We start from the raw sequence: 19,171 nt of genomic DNA, 5'->3' as shown, positions 1-19,171 counted from the left end.
AAATACTACACAATACTGATGATACAGACACACAAATACTACACAATACTGATGATACAGACACACAAATATTACACAATACTGATTATTCAGACACACAAATACTACACAACACTGATCATACAGACACACAAATAATACACAACACTGATCATACAGACACACAAATACTACACAATACTGATTATACAGACACACAAATACAACACAACACTGATCATACAGACACACAAATACTACACAATACTGATGATACAGACACAAATTCTACACAACACTGATCATACAGACACACAAATACTACACAATACTGATTATACAGACACACAAATACTACACAATACTGATGATACAGACACACAAATACTACACAATACTGATGATACAGACACACAAATAATACACAATACTGATCATACAGACACACAAATACTACACAATACTGATTATACAGACACACAAATACAACACACTGATCATACAGACACAAATACTACACAATACTGATCATACAGACACACAAATACTACACAACACTGATTATACAGACACACAAATACAACACAACACTGATTATTCAGACACACAAATACTACACAATGCTGGTTATACAGACACACAAATACTACACAATACTGATTATACAGACACACAAATACTACACAATACTGATTATACAGACACACAAATACTACACAACACTGATCATACAGACACACAAATACTACACAATACTGATCATACAGACACACAAATACTACACAACACTGATTATACAGACACACAAATACTACACAATACTGATTATACAGACACACAAATACTACACAACACTGATTATACAGACACACAAATACTACACAATACTGATTATACAGACACACAAATACTACACAATACTGATTATACAGACACACAAATACTACACAATACTGATTATACAGACACACAAATACTACACAATACTGATTATACAGACACACAAATACTACACAATACTGATCATACAGACACACAAATACTACACAATACAGATTATACAGACACACAAATACTACACAATACTGATTATACAGACACACATACTACACAATACTGATTATACAGACACACAAATACTACACAAAACTGATTATACAGACACACAAATACAACACAATACTGATTATACAGACACACAAATACTACACAATACTGATCATACAGACACACAAATACTACACAATACTGATCATACAGAAACACAAATACTACACAACACTGATCATACAGACACACAAATACTACACAACACTGATGATACAGACACACAAATACTACACAACACTGATGATACAGACACACAAATACTACACAATACTGATTATACAGACACACAAATAATACACAATACTGATTATACAGACACACAAATAATACACAACACTGATGATACAGACACACAAATACTACACAATACTGATCATACAGACACACAAATACTACACAACACTGATTATACAGACACACAAATACAAATACTGATCATACAGACACACAAATACTACACAACACTGATTATACAGACACACAAATACTACACAACACTGATCATACAGACACACAAATACTACACAACACTGATTATACAGACACACAAATACTACACAACACTGATCATACAGACACACAAATACTACACAACACTGATTATACAGACACACAAATAATACACAACACTGATGATACAGACACACAAATACTACACAATACTGATTATACAGACACACAAATACTACACAATACTGATCATACAGACACACAAATACAATAGAACACTGATCATACAGACACACAAATACTACACAATACTGATTATACAGACACACAAATACTACACAATACTGATTATACAGACACACAAATACTACACAATACTGATCATACAGACACACAAATACTACACAACACTGATCATACAGCCACACAAATACTACACAATACTGATCATACAGACACACAAATAATACACAATACTGATCATACAGACACACAAATACTACACAATACTGATCATACAGACACACAAATACTACACAATACTGATCATACAGACACACAAATACAACACAACACTGATCATACAGACACACAAATACTATACAATACTGATTATACAGACACACAAATACTACACAATACTGATTATACAGGCACACAAATAATACACAATACTGATTATACAGACACACAAATAATACACAATACTGATTATACAGACATACAAATACTACACAATACTGATTATTCAGACACACAAATACTACACAATGCTGGTTATACAGACACACAAATACTACACAATACTGATTATACAGCCACACAAATACTACACAATACTGATCATACAGACACACAAATAATACACAATACTGATCATACAGACACACAAATACTACACAATACTGATCATACAGACACACAAATACTACACAATACTGATCATACAGACACACAAATACAACACAACACTGATCATACAGACACACAAATACTATACAATACTGATTATACAGACACACAAATACTACACAATACTGATTATACAGGCACACAAATAATACACAATACTGATTATACAGACACACAAATAATACACAATACTGATTATACAGACATACAAATACTACACAATACTGATTATTCAGACACACAAATACTACACAATGCTGGTTATACAGACACACAAATACTACACAATACTGATTATACAGACACACAAATACTACACAATACTGATCATACAGACACAAATACTACACAATACTGATTATACAGACACACAAATACAACACAACACTGATCATACAGACACACAAATACTACACAACACTGATTATACAGACACACAAATACAACACAACACTGATCATACAGACACACAAATACTACACAATACTGATTATACAGACAAACAAATACAACACAACACTGATCATACAGACACACAAATACTATACAATACTGATTATACAGACACACAAATACTACACAATACTGATTATACAGGCACACAAATAATACACAATACTGATTATACAGACACACAAATACTACACAATACTGATTATACAGACACACAAATACTACACAATACTGATTATACAGACACACAAATACTACACAACACTGATCATACAGACACACAAATACTACACAATACTGATTATACAGACACACAAATACTACACAATACTGATTATACAGACACACAAATACTACACAATACTGATTATACAGACACACAAATACTACACAATACTGATTATACAGACACACAAATACTACACAATACTGATTATACAGACACACAAATACTACACAATACTGATTATACAGACACACAAATACTACACAATACTGATTATACAGACACACAAATACTACACAATACTGATTATACAGACACACAAATACTACACAATACTGATTATACAGACACACAAATACTACACAACACTGATCATACAGACACACAAATACTACACAACACTGATCATACAGACACACAAATACTACACAATACAGATTATACAGACACACAAATACTACACAATACTGATTATACAGACACACAAATACTACACAATACTGATTATACAGACACACAAATACTACACAATACTGATCATACAGACACACAAATACTACACAACACTGATCATACAGCCACACAAATACTACACAATACTGATCATACAGACACACAAATAATACACAATACTGATCATACAGACACACAAATACTACACAATACTGATCATACAGACACACAAATACTACACAATACTGATTATACAGACACACAAATACAACACAACACTGATCATACAGACACACAAATACTACACAATACTGATTATACAGACACACAAATACTACACAATACTGATTATACAGACACACAAATACTACACAATACTGATTATACAGACACACAAATAATACACAATACTGATTATACAGACACACAAATACTACACAATACTGATTATACAGACACACAAATACTACACAATACTGATTATACAGACACACAAATACTACACAATACTGATTATACAGACACACAAATACTACACAATACTGATCATACAGACACACAAATACTACACAATACTGATCATACAGACACACAAATACTACACAACACTGATCATACAGACACACAAATACTACACAATACTGATTATACAGACACACAAATACTACACAATACTGATTATACAGACACACAAATACTACACAATACTGATTATACAGACACACAAATACTACACAATACTGATTATACAGACACACAAATACTACACAATACTGATTATACAGACACACAAATACTACACAATACTGATTATACAGACACACAAATACTACACAATACTGATTATACAGACACACAAATACTACACAATACTGATTATACAGACACACAAATACTACACAATACTGATTATACAGACACACAAATACTACACAATACTGATTATACAGACACACAAATACTACACAATACTGATTATACAGACACACAAATACTACACAATACTGATCATACAGACACACAAATACTACACAATACTGATCATACAGACACACAAATACTACACAATACTGATTATACAGACACACAAATACTACACAATACTGATTATACAGACACACAAATACTACACAATACTGATTATACAGACACACAAATACTACACAATACTGATTATACAGACACACAAATACTACACAATACTGATCATACAGACACACAAATACTACACAATACTGATTATACAGACACACAAATACTACACAATACTGATTATACAGACACACAAATACTACACAATACTGATTATACAGACACACAAATACTACACAATACTGATTATACAGACACACAAATACTACACAATACTGATTATACAGACACACAAATACTACACAATACTGATTATACAGACACACAAATACAACACAACACTGATCATACAGACACACAAATACTACACAATACTGATTATACAGACACACAAATACTACACAATACTGATTATACAGACACACAAATACTACACAATACTGATTATACAGACACACAAATACTACACAATACTGATTATACAGACACACAAATACTACACAATACTGATTATACAGACACACAAATACTACACAATACTGATTATACAGACACACAAATACTACACAATACTGATTATACAGACACACAAATACTACACAATACTGATCATACAGACACACAAATACTACACAACACTGATTATACAGACACACAAATACTACACAAAACTGATCATACAGACACACAAATACTACACAATACTGATTATACAGACACAAATACTACACAATACTGATTATACAGACACAAATACTACACAATACTGATCATACAGACACACAAATACTACACAATACTGATCATACAGACACACAAATACTACACAATACTGATCATACAGACACACAAATACTACACAACACTGATCATACAGACACACAAATACTACACAATACAGATTATACAGACACACAAATACTACACAATACTGATTATACAGACACACATACTACACAATACTGATTATACAGACACACAAATACTACACAATACTGATTATACAGACACACAAATAATACACAACACTGATGATAGACACACAAATACTACACAATACTGATCATATAGACACACAAATAATACACAATACTGATCATACAGACACACAAATACTACACAATACTGATCATACAGACACACAAATACAACACAACACTGATTATACAGACACACAAATACTACACAATACTGATTATACAGACACACAAATAATACACAATACTGATTATACAGACACTCAAATACTACACAATACTGATCATACAGACACACAAATACAACACAACACTGATTATACAGACACACGAAATAATACACAATACTTATTATACAGACACACAAATAATACACAATACTGATCATACAGACACACAAATACTACACAATACTGATCATACAGACACACAAATACAACACAACACTGATTATACAGACACACGAAATAATACACAATACTTATTATACAGACACACAAATAATACACAATACTGATTATACAGACACACAAATACTACACAATACTGATCATACAGACACACAAATACTCCACAACACTGATCATACAGACACACAAATACTACACAATGCTGATTATACAGACACACAAATACTACACAATACTGATTATACAGACACACAAATACTACACAACACTGATCATACAGACACACAAATACTACACAACACTGATCATACAGACACACAAATACTACACAACACTGATCATACAGACACACAAATACTACACAATACTGATTATACAGACACACAAATACTACACAATACTGATTATACAGACACACAAGTACTACACAATACTGATTATACAGACACACAAATACTACACAACATTGATCATACAGACACACAAATACTACACAATACTGATCATACAGACACACAAATACTACACAACACTGATTATACAGACACACAAATACAAATACTGATCATACAGACACACAAATACTACACAATACTGATTATACAGACACACAAATACTGATTATACAGACACACAAATACTACACAATACTGGTTATACAGACACACAAATACTACACAATACTGATTATACAGACACACAAATACTACACAACACTGATCATACAGACACACAAATACTACACAATACTGATCATACAGACACACAAATACTACACAACACTGATTATACAGACACACAAATACTACACAATACTGATTATACAGACACACAAATACTACACAATACTGATTATACAGACACACAAATACTACACAATACTGATTATACAGACACACAAATACTACACAATACTGATTATACAGACACACAAATACTACACAATACTATATTATACAGACACTCAAATACTACACAATACTGATTATACAGACACACAAATACTACACAATACTGATTATACAGACACACAAATAATACACAACACTGATTATACAGACACACAAATAATACACAACACTGATTATACAGACACACAAATACTACACAATACTGATCATACAGATACACAAATACTACACAATACTGATCATACAGACACACAAATACTACACAATACTGATGATACAGACACACAAATATTACACAATACTGATTATACAGACACACAAATACAACACAACACTGATCATACAGACACACAAATACTACACAATACTGATGATACAGACACAAATTCTACACAACACTGATCATACAGACACACAAATACTACACAATACTGATTATACAGACACACAAATACTACACAATACTGATCATACAGACACACAAATACTACACAATACTGATTATACAGACACACAAATACTACACAATACTGATGATACAGACACACAAATACTACACAATACTGATCATACAGACACACAAATACTACACAATACTGATGATACAGACACACAAATACTACACAATACTGATGATACAGACACACAAATATTACACAATACTGATTATACAGACACACAAATACAACACAACACTGATCATACAGACACACAAATACTACACAATACTGATGATACAGACACAAATTCTACACAACACTGATCATACAGACACACAAATACTACACAATACTGATTATACAGACACACAAATACTACACAATACTGATTATACAGACACACAAATACTACACAATACTGATTATACAGACACACAAATACTACACAATACTGATGATACAGACACACAAATACTACACAATACTGATGATACAGACACACAAATAATACACAATACTGATCATACAGACACACAAATACTACACAATACTGATTATACAGACACACAAATACAACACACTGATCATACAGACACAAATACTACACAATACTGATGATACAGACACACAAATACTACACAACACTGATTATACAGACACACAAATACAACACAACACTGATTATTCAGACACACAAATACTACACAATGCTGGTTATACAGACACACAAATACTACACAATACTGATTATACAGACACACAAATACTACACAATACTGATTATACAGACACACAAATACTACACAACACTGATCATACAGACACACAAATACTACACAATACTGATCATACATACACACAAATACTACACAACACTGATTATACAGACACACTAATACTACACAATACTGATTATACAGACACACAAATACTACACAACACTGATTATACAGACACACAAATACTACACAATACTGATTATACAGACACACAAATACTACACAATACTGATTATACAGACACACAAATACTACACAATACTGATTATATAGACACACAAATACTACACAATACTGATTATACAGACACACAAATAATACACAACACTGATCATACAGACACACAAATAATACACAACACTGATCATACAGACACACAAATACTACACAATACTGATCATACAGACACACAAATACTACACAATACTGATGATACAGACACACAAATATTACACAATACTGATTATACAGACACACAAATACAACACAACACTGATCATACAGACACACAAATACTACACAATACTGATGATACAGACACAAATTCTACACAACACTGATCATACAGACACACAAATACTACACAATACTGATTATACAGACACACAAATACTACACAATACTGATTATACAGACACACAAATACTACACAATACTGATTATACAGACACACAAATACTACACAATACTGATGATACAGACACACAAATACTACACAATACTGATCATACAGACACACAAATACTACACAATACTGATTATACAGACACACAAATACAACACAACACTGATCATACAGACACAAATACTACACAATACTGATGATACAGACACACAAACACTACACAATACTGATCATACAGACACACAAATACTACACAATACTGATTATACAGACACACAAATACTACACAACACTGATTATACAGACACACAAATACAACACAACACTGATTATTCAGACACACAAATACAACACAACACTGATTATACAGACACACAAATACAACACAACACTGATTATACAGACACCCAAATACAACACAACACTGATTATACAGACACACAAATAATACACAATACTGATTATACAGACACACAAATACTACACAATACTATACTTCCGTACAAATACAGTGGTGTGAAAAAGTGTTGGCCCCCTTCCTGATTTGTAATTTTTTTGCACAATTATCACACTTTACATATATTAGTCAAACATTACACAAGTAAACACAACATGCATGTTTTAAATGAAGGTTTTTATTATTAAGGGGAAAAGTTTAAAAAAGTGGCTCTGTGTGAAACAGTGTTCCGTCAGTCAGTAATATGTTACAGTGAATGTGTCTGAAAAGATTATTGCATATATTTTCTTCTGTACATTTGCTTTAGTGTGTGTGTGTTTGTGTGTGTTTGTGTGTGTTTGTGTGTCAGGCTAGTGTTGTCACGGTTCGAGGTGGCAGGGGTGGTGCTCGGGGAGAGTGCAGAGGAGGAAGAGGAGGATGAGGAGGAGGTCTGGTTGTTCTGGAAGGACAGCAGTTGTGAGGTAAAGAGTAAAAGTATCAGAGAACTCGCTCAGGACGCTAAAGAGGGACACACTGAGGACCAGGAAGTGATCAGCTATTACAGGTACACTCACACATACTTACACTCACACATACTTACACTCACACATACTTACACTCGCACACACACACACACACACACACACACACACGCACTTACACTCGCACACACACACACACTCACACGCACTTACACTCGCACACACACACACACACACTCACACACACACACACACACTTACACTCGCACACACACACACTCACACACACACTTACACTCGCACACACACACGCACTTACACTCGCACACACACACACTCACACACACACGCACTTACACTCGCACACACACACACACTCACACAGACACACACTTACACTCACACACACACACTCACACACACACTTACACTCGTGCACACACACACACACACACAAACACACACACACTTACACTCGCACACACACACACTCACACACACACACACACACACAAACACACACACTTGCACTCGCACACACATACACTCACACACACACACACACACACACACACACTCACACACACACACACTCACACACACACTCACACACACACAAACACACACACAAACACTCTCACACACAGAAACACACTCGCACACACAAACGCACAGTCACAAACACACAAACATTCACACACACAAACACTCATGCACACAACCACACACACAAATATTCACACACACACTACACTAAAGACATTACACTAAAGCAGTGCTGACCAGTGTACATAATGTATATTCTATAGTACATGTGAAATCCATGAAATACTGTAATGAACACATTAGTGTTATAGCAGCAGTTACATGAGCTTGTATATTGATATGGCGGTGCTGTGTATTAGAGCCACATGGTCCCCTGCTCTGAAGGCTAGGTCTCTAGTCTCTTTAGCAGTCATCTACAGCTTCTGGTTGGAGTGTGTGTTGATGGTCTTGGGTCACCATGAGTACCATGAGTATGTGTACTCATGAGTAACACTCACTCACACACACAAACGCTCACACACACACAAACACACAAACACAAGAGTCTAAGCACTATGTATAAACTGAGGGTCCTACCTATAAAGGATCCAAACATTACTGCTTGCAGCTGTATTTGTCTTTGTATGTGTAAGTTTAGTATGAATGTGTGTGTGTTTGTGTGTGTGTGTGTGTTAGATACCAGTTGAACTTGTTTGCTCGGATGTGTCTGGATCGTCAGTATTTGGCCATCAATAAGATCTCGGCTCAGCTGGACGTAGATCTGATTTTACGGTGCATGTCGGATGAAGACTTACCCTTTGACCTCAGAGCCTCTTTCTGCCGTATGATGTTGCACATGCATGTGGATCGTGACCCCCAGGAACAGGTCACGCCTGTCAAATACGCTCGTCTGTGGTCCGAGATTCCATCGCAGATCTCCATTGACGAGTGAGTTGCAGAGCTGTTTTACTTTCACATGAACAGTTTGATGTCCAACAGTCAACCAGCACTGTGTGTGTTTTCTCCTTACAGTTATGATAATGATGGAATGACACGTGACGAGGTGAAGGAGAAGTTTTTCCACACCATGGAGTTTGTGGAGAATTACCTACGTGATGTCGTGTCCCAGAGCTTCCCTTTTTCAGACAAAGAGAAAAATAAACTCACGTTTGAGGTGTGTTTCTGTATTTTATATCATTCTGGTGATGCAGAGCATCAAGACAGCTGATCTTCCTTCCTGCTCTTTTGCTGCTCCTCTCAGGTGGTGAACTTGGCCAGAAATCTGATCTATTTTGGCTTCTATAACTTCAGTGATCTTCTCCGTCTGACCAAGATCCTGCTGGCCATATTGGACTGTGTCCATGTCAGTACGTTCTCTGTCAAATTGGACCGAGAGCCAGGAAAAGGTCAGTAGGTGATGAAAAAAGTTCATTCAGAGTATAGCTGAGATTTATTTTGTAGATTTTACTGGTCAGGGGACAGGTTTGGGGGACAGATTTGGGAGACAGTTTTGGGGGACAGTTTTGGGGGACAGCTTGGGAGACTAGGCAGAGGTAGAGACACGACTGGAACAGAAACCCAATCATGATTATGTGTTTATCTTTCATTGTTCAGGAAACCAGAGGAAACTGGTCACTAGACCACAAAAAGATTTGTTCCTTATCTTCACCAATGTTCTAGACTGTGATCACAGAGTTAACACAGTGAGGTGACTTGAGACAAAAAGAACCAGGAACTTTAGATACTGTGTGTGTGTGTGTGTGTGTGTGTGTGTGTGTGTGTGTGTGCAGGCAGTAATGTGATGCGTTCCATCCATGGTGTGGGGGAACTTATGACTCAGGTGGTCCTCAGAGGAAGTGGCTTCCTGCCTGCCACAAGCCGCAATTCTTCGGATCGAGACTCAGTAAAAGTTCAAGCAGAACCTCAGAAACAGGACATACTGGTGATGGACACCAAGCTGAAGATCATCGAGATACTGCAGGTACTTTACACAACTCTGATACTCCATGTCATCCAGGCCTTCATTAATCATATTAATGAATATACAAAATTGTACTTAAATATTATTTAATTAATTAGAGATTGTAAATGAAACAAAGAGTGTGTGGGGCTGAGTGATCATCACTAACAAACCTCTTTGTGTGTGTGTGTGTGTGTGTGTGTGTGTGTGTGTGTGTAGTTTATTCTGAATGTGAGATTGGATTATCGGATCTCGTGCCTCCTGAGTATCTTTAAGAGAGAGTTTGATGAGAGTACCTCACAGACAGAGCCACCCATTAATCCGGAATCACAGACCAGCGTTCAGGGTGAGTGTGTGTGTTTGTGTGTGTGTGCGTGGGTGTGTGTGTGTGTGTGAGAGAGTGTGTGTGCGTGTGTGTTTTTAATAAAAATATCTGATAGTTTTGACCTTGTGGCTGTTTCACATGCAGTTTTTGTTCAAAACTTAAAAGAGCTGAAATGTTTAATGTTCGTTTCTTAGATTAATGTTAGGTTAACGTGCAGCATGCGAACTGTCTGTTGGTAATTATTTTAGAAGTGTGTGTGTGTGTGTTTGTGTGTTTAGGTGCACTTGACTTTGAGCACATTGAGGAGCAGGCAGAGGGGATATTTGGAGGAAGGTGAGATTTATTAGGACTTTATTATTCACTGTACTGTAAATACTGTAAAGTCATCATGTCATCAGGTAACGTTATCATCAGTGTCACAGTGCAATGACAATCATTCTATCTATCTATCTATCTATCTATCTATCTATTTAACTATCTATCTATCTAAAACAAAAAAGACAGTGCAGGACAAAAGACAATACACAAAAACAGCACCAGTGTAAATACTGTGTGTTCATGTGTGTGCTGAAATACTGGAATGAACACATTAGTGTTATAGCAGCAGTTACATGGGGTATTGTAATGTATTGTGCAAAACAGCAATCGACTGTATGTGTAAAGAATGTGTAAAGAGCAAAAACAGTGTGTAAAACATCATGTAAACAGGTGCTGTAGACATGTTGTATATTGGAAGAGTGTGTATTTGGTGTGGGTCAATCCAGTCCATACAGTTGATTGTGCGTGTCTGTGACTGTGTGTGTATGTTGTGCTCAGTACAGTACAGTTCAGCTATTAAGGAGTCTGATGGCTTGTGAAAAGAAACTGTTACACAGTCTGTGAGGCCTGAATGCTTCTGTACCTTTTTCTAGATGGCAGGAGGGTGAAGAGTGTGTATGAGGGGTGTGTGGGGTCAAAGGTGTGTGAGGGGTGTGTGGGGTCAAAGGTGTGTGTGAGGGGTGTGTGTGGTCAAAGGTGTGTGAGGGGTGTGTGTGAGGGGTGTGTGGGGTCAAAGGTGTGTGAGGGGTGTGTGAGGTCAAAGGTGTGTGTGAGGGGTGTGTGGGGTGAAGAGTGTGTGTGAGGGGTGTGTGGGGTCAAAGGTGTGTGTGAGGGGTGTGTGGGGTCAAAGGTGTGTGTGAGGGGTGTGTGGGGTCAAAGGTGTGTGTGAGGGGTGTGTGTGAGGGGTGTGTGGGGTCAAAGGTGTGTGAGGGGTGTGTGGGGTCCAGAGTGTGTGTGAGGTATTTGTGAGGTTCACAATGCTGTTGGCTTTGTGGATGCAGCGTGTGGTGTAAGTGTCCATGATAGAGGGAAGAGAGACTCCAATGATCTTCTCAGCTGTCCTCACCATCCATCCATCCATCCATCTATCTATCTATCTATCTATCTATCTATCTATCTATCTATCTATCTATCTATCTATCTATCTATCTCTCTATCTATCACATCTTCAAGTCATCACAAACATCCCAGCAGTGGTCGACATACCACAATTTCTCCAAGAGCACAATGTCGACTCATCCAGGTGCTCATAAAAGAACCCAGAACAACATGTAAAGACCTGCAGGCCTCACTTACCTCAGTAAAGGTCAGTGTTCATGATTGACCAGTAAGACAGAGACTGGGCATCTATGGGAGTGCTCCAAGGCAAAAGCCACTGCTAACCCAAAAGAACACAAAGGTTCATCTCACATTTGCCAAAAACATCTTAATTATCCCCAAGACTTCTGGAGTAAAACTAATGCAGCATTTCATAAAAAGAGCATCATACCAAAGTCAAACATGGTGGTGGTTGTGTGATGATGGGCTGGGGCTGCTTTGCATCTTCAGGAATTCAGGACAACAGGCCATAATTGATGGAACCATGAATTCTGCACTCTACCAGAAAATCCCAAAGTCCAGCTGTCAGTTCATGACCTCAAGCTCAGGTGCACTTGGGCAATGCAGCAGGATAATGATCTGAAAGTCTGCCTCTGAATGGCTCAAAAAAACTAAAGGAAGGTTTTGGATTGTTCTAGTGAAAGTCTGCCGTTAAATATGACCTTAAACCGGCCGTCTGAATGAAACCTGTTCTGTAAAGAAGTCTGCGATGCATTACCATACTGATGTGAAAGACTCGTGGTCAGTGATCACAGACACTAGATGTCAGTTTTTACTGCCAAGAGAGTTATTAGGTTTAGGGGCAATGACTTTTTCACATAGAGCCACGCAGGTTTGGGCCGCTTTTTTCCTTAATAAATGAAATCATCATTTAAAAATTGTATGTTGTGTTTATGCTGATTATCTTTGTGTAGGGTTAAAATTTGACAAATATGTAAAAAAAAAATAAAATAAAATAAAATATCACTTTTTTACAGCACTGTGTATATATTATATTATATTATATTATATTATATTATATTATATTATATTATATTATATTATATTAATTATATTATACCACAGTCTGATTTTGATTCTCACACTCTCATCTGTGTGTGTGTGTGTGTGTGTGTGTGTGTATTAGTGAGGAGAACACCCCACTGGACCTGGATGATCATGGAGGTCGGACATTTCTCAGAGTTCTCCTCCACCTGACCATGCACGACTATCCTCCATTAGTGTCCAGAGCTCTCCACCTCCTCTTCAGACATTTCAGCCAGAGACAGGAGGTTTTGCAGGCCTTCAAACAGGTAACACACACACACACATTTGTATATGTTTGTCTCAGGTCATGCTGTTACAGGGTTCCCACGCGTCCTGGAAAACCTGGAAATCCTGGAAAATTAATGACCAATGTTCCAGTCCTGGAAAACACATGGAAAATGAGAGAAAACATAAATTGTCCTGGAAAAGATCTTGTTGTCCTGGAAAATTATTATTTTTAAATGTTCTTGATCATTTAAAGAACAGTTTACAACTGGTCGAAACAATTAACGTTAGTAACAGTCTTGTGTTGGCGGTTTCAGCTGCTAGGAATGGTTTAACTGCTCGAATGTTTTCAGCAAATGGTGACGGGTAACCAGGTTATATTAACCTTGTTAATCTGAATATCATGTACAAGGGGAATGTACAGCAAACTAAAGCATGATGGCATTGGCCTGAGAAAGGAGAGGATGTTAATATGTGCGGTCTTTTTATTTTATAAATGTTGAAATTTCATTCACATGACAAATTGTCTTTAAAAGTATAGTTAAGTAATAGCCATAAAGTGTTCGTTGTTTGTAAGACTTCTGGACAGAAGAACATATTACTTTAGGCCGTGAATCTGTGAGCCTTGTCTTTTTTTGCTAAATTTGAAATGTCCTGGAAAATGATCTCTGAAAAAGAGTGGGAACCCTGTGTTAGTAAACTGTGCTGTAAATTGACCTTAAATACTGTGTGTGTGTGTGTGTGTGTGTTTGTGTGTCTGTGTGTCCTTGTGTGTGTCGTTGTGTTTGTGTGTATGTCCTTGTGTGTGTCTGTGTGTGTGTCGGTGTGTTTGTGTGTGTGTCCTCGTGTGTGTCTGTGTGTTTGTGTGTGTCCTTGTGTGTGTTGGTGTGTCTGTGTTTGTGTCCTTGTGTGTGTCGGTGTGTTTGTGTGTGTCCTTGTGTGTGTCGGTGTGTTTGTGTGTGTGTCCTTGTGTGTGTCTGTGTGTGTTCTTGTGTGTGTCGGTGTGTTTGTGTGTGTGTCCTTGTGTGTGTCTGTGTGTCTGTGTGTGTTCTTGTGTGTGTCGGTGTGTTTGTGTGTGTGTCCTTGTGTGTGTCTGTGTGTCTGTGTGTGTGTCCTTGTGTGTGTCGGTGTGTTTGTGTGTATGTGTGTGTCCTTTTGTGTGTGTGTTCTTGTGTGTGTGTCTGTGTGTGTGTTGTGTGTGTATGTTTTTGTGTGTTATTGTGTGTGTCTGTGTGTGTGTTGTGTGTGTGTATGTCCTTGTGTGTGTCCTTATGTGTGTTTTTGTGTGTTTCTTCGTGTGTCTGTGTGTTTCTTCATGTGTCTGCATGTGTTTCTTCATGTGTCTGTGTGTGTTTCTTCATGTGTGTGTGTGTGTGTCTTCATGTGTCTGTGTGTGTGTTTCTTCATGTGTGTGTTTCTTCATGTGTCTGCGTGTGTTTCTTCGTGTGTGTGTGTGTGTGTGTCTTCATGTGTCTGTGTGTGTGTTTCTTCGTGTGTGTGTGTGTGTGTGTCTTCATGTGTCTGTGTGTGTGTTTCTTCATGTGTCTGTGTGTGTGTCTTCATGTGTGTGTGTTTCTTCATGTGTCTGTGTGTGTCTTCATGTGTCTGTGTGTGTGTCTTCATGTGTGTGTCTGTGTGTCTTCATGCGTGTGTCTGTGTGTGTTTCCTCATGTGTCTGTGTGTGTGTGTCTTCATGTGTGTGTGTTTCTTCATGTGTCTGTGTGTGTTTCTTCATATGTGTGTGTTTCTTCATGTGTCTGTGTGTGTCTTCATGTGTCTGTGTGTGTGTCTTCATGTGTGTGTCTGTGTGTCTTCATGTGTGTGTCTGTGTGTGTTTCCTCATGTGTCTGTGTGTGTGTCTTCATGTGTGTGTCTGTGTGTTTCTTCATGTGTGTGTGTGTTTCTTCATGTGTCTGTGTGTATTTCTTCGTGTGTGTGTGTGTTTCTTCATGTGTCTGTGTGTATTTCTTCATGTGTGTTTCTTCATGTGTCTGTGTGTGTGTGTTTCTTCATGTGTCTGTATGTGTTTCTTCATGTGTCTGTGTGTGTTTCTTCATGTGTCTGTGTGTTTCTTCATGTGTCTGTTTGTGTGTGTCCTCGTGTGTGTCTGTGTGTCTGTGTGTTTGTGTGTGTGTCCTTGTGTGTGTCGGTGTGTCTGTGTTTGTGTCCTTGTGTGTGTCGGTGTGTTTGTGTGTGTCCTTGTGTGTGTCGGTGTGTTTGTGTGTGTCCTTGTGTGTGTCTGTGTGTGTCCTTGTGTGTGTCTGTGTGTCTGTGTGTTCTTGTGTGTGTCGGTGTGTTTGTGTGTGTGTCCTTGTGTGTGTCTGTGTGTCTGTGTGTGTGTCCTTGTGTGTGTCGGTGTGTTTGTGTGTATGTGTGTGTCCTTTTGTGTGTGTGTTCTTGTGTGTCTGTGTGTGTGTGTTGTGTGTGTATGTTTTTGTGTGTTATTGTGTGTGTGTCTGTGTGTTGTGTGTGTATGTCCTTGTGTGTTTCTTCATGTGTGTGTGTTTCTTCATGTGTCTGTGTGTGTTTCTTCATGTGTGTGTCTTCATGTGTGTGTCTGTGTGTGTTTCTTCATGTGTGTGTGTGTGTATTTCTTCATGTGTCTGTGTGTATTTTTTCATGTGTCTGTGTGTGTGTGTTTCTTCATGTGTCTTTGTGTGTTTTCATGTGTCTGTGTGTTTCTTCGTGTGTGTGTTTCGTCATGTGTCTGTGTGTTTCTTCATGCGTGTGTGTTTCTTCGTGTGTGTGTGTTTCTTCATGTGTGTTTCTTCATGTGTCTGTGTGTTTCTTCGTGTGTGTGTGTGTTTCTTCATGTGTCTGTGTGTTTCTTCGTGTGTGTGTTTCTTCATGTGTCTGTGTGTTTCTTCATGTGTCTGTCTGTGTGTTTCTTCATGTGTGTGTGTTTCTTCATGTGTCTGTGTGTTTCTTCATGTGTGTGTGTTTCTTCATGTGTGTGTTTCTTCATGTGTCTGTGTGTTTCTTCATGTGTGTTTCTTCATGTGTCTGTGTGTTTCTTGGTGTGTGTGTGTGTTTCTTCATGTGTGTGTGTGTTTCTTCATGTGTCTGTGTGTTTCTTCGTGTGTGTGTTTCTTCATGTGTCTGTGTGTTTCTTCATGTGTCTGTCTGTGTGTTTCTTCATGTGTGTGTTTCTTCATGTGTCTGTGTGTTTCTTCATGTGTGTGTGTTTCTTCATATGTGTGTTTCTTCATGTGTCTGTGTGTTTCTTCATGTGTGTGTGTTTCTTCATGTGTCTGTGTGTGTTTCTTCGTGTGTGTGTGTCTTCATGTGTGTGTCTGTGTGTGTTTCTTCATGTGTCTGTGTTTCTTCATGTGTCTGTGTGTGTGTTTCTTCGTGTGTGTGTGTTTCTTCATGTGTCTGTGTGTTTCTTCATGTGTCTGTGTGTGTTTCTTCATGTCTCTGTGTGTGTTTCATCATGTGCGTGTGTTTTTCTTCGTGTCTGTGTTTTTTTTCATGTGTCTGTGTGTGTGTTTCTTCGTGTGTGTGTGTGTTTCTTCATGTGTCTGTGTGTGTTTCTTCATGTGTATGTCTTCATGTGTGTGTCTGTGTGTGTTTCTTCATGTGTGTGTGTGTGTTTCTTCATGTGTCTGTGTGTGTTTCTTCATGTGTGTGTGTGTTTTTTCATGTGTCTGTGTGTGTGTTTCTTCATGTGTCTTTGTGTGTTTTCATGTGTCTGTGTGTGTTTCTTCGTGTGTGTGTTTCGTCATGTGTCTGTGTGTTTCTTCATGTGTGTGTGTTTCTTCGTGTGTGTGTGTTTCTTCATGTGTGTTTCTTCATGTGTCTGTGTGTTTGTTCGTGTGTGTGTGTGTTTCTTCATGTGTGTGTGTGTTTCTTCATGTGTCTGTGTGTTTCTTCATGTGTCTGTCTGTGTGTTTCTTCATGTGTGTGTGTTTCTTCATGTGTCTGTGTGTTTCTTCATGTGTCTGTGTGTTTCTTCATGT

General features: G+C 37.4%; 1 protein-coding gene across 5 annotated transcripts in view; it reads left to right on the top strand.

Moving 5' to 3' along the window:
- Positions 1 to 19,171, top strand: part of itpr1a (inositol 1,4,5-trisphosphate receptor, type 1a) — a 93,244-nt gene that overhangs the window by 29,375 nt on the left and 44,698 nt on the right. For all 5 annotated transcript variants that reach the window (XM_060867286.1, XM_060867289.1, XM_060867285.1 and 2 more), the window contains exons 19-26: positions 9,624 to 9,818; positions 10,957 to 11,208; positions 11,293 to 11,434; positions 11,522 to 11,666; positions 12,051 to 12,241; positions 12,440 to 12,566; positions 12,824 to 12,878; positions 15,088 to 15,253. In XM_060867286.1, the coding sequence (XP_060723269.1) occupies positions 9,624 to 9,818; positions 10,957 to 11,208; positions 11,293 to 11,434; positions 11,522 to 11,666; positions 12,051 to 12,241; positions 12,440 to 12,566; positions 12,824 to 12,878; positions 15,088 to 15,253 (1,273 nt within the window). The remainder of the gene's footprint in view (positions 1 to 9,623; positions 9,819 to 10,956; positions 11,209 to 11,292; positions 11,435 to 11,521; positions 11,667 to 12,050; positions 12,242 to 12,439; positions 12,567 to 12,823; positions 12,879 to 15,087; positions 15,254 to 19,171) is intronic.

Source organism: Tachysurus vachellii, chromosome 4 (genome assembly GCF_030014155.1).
Source record: "Tachysurus vachellii isolate PV-2020 chromosome 4, HZAU_Pvac_v1, whole genome shotgun sequence".
In the NCBI taxonomy this organism is placed as follows: Eukaryota; Metazoa; Chordata; class Actinopteri; order Siluriformes; family Bagridae; genus Tachysurus; species Tachysurus vachellii.
The sequence above is the reverse complement of the archived record's forward strand: the minus strand, read 5'-3'. Positions and strand labels throughout refer to the sequence as shown.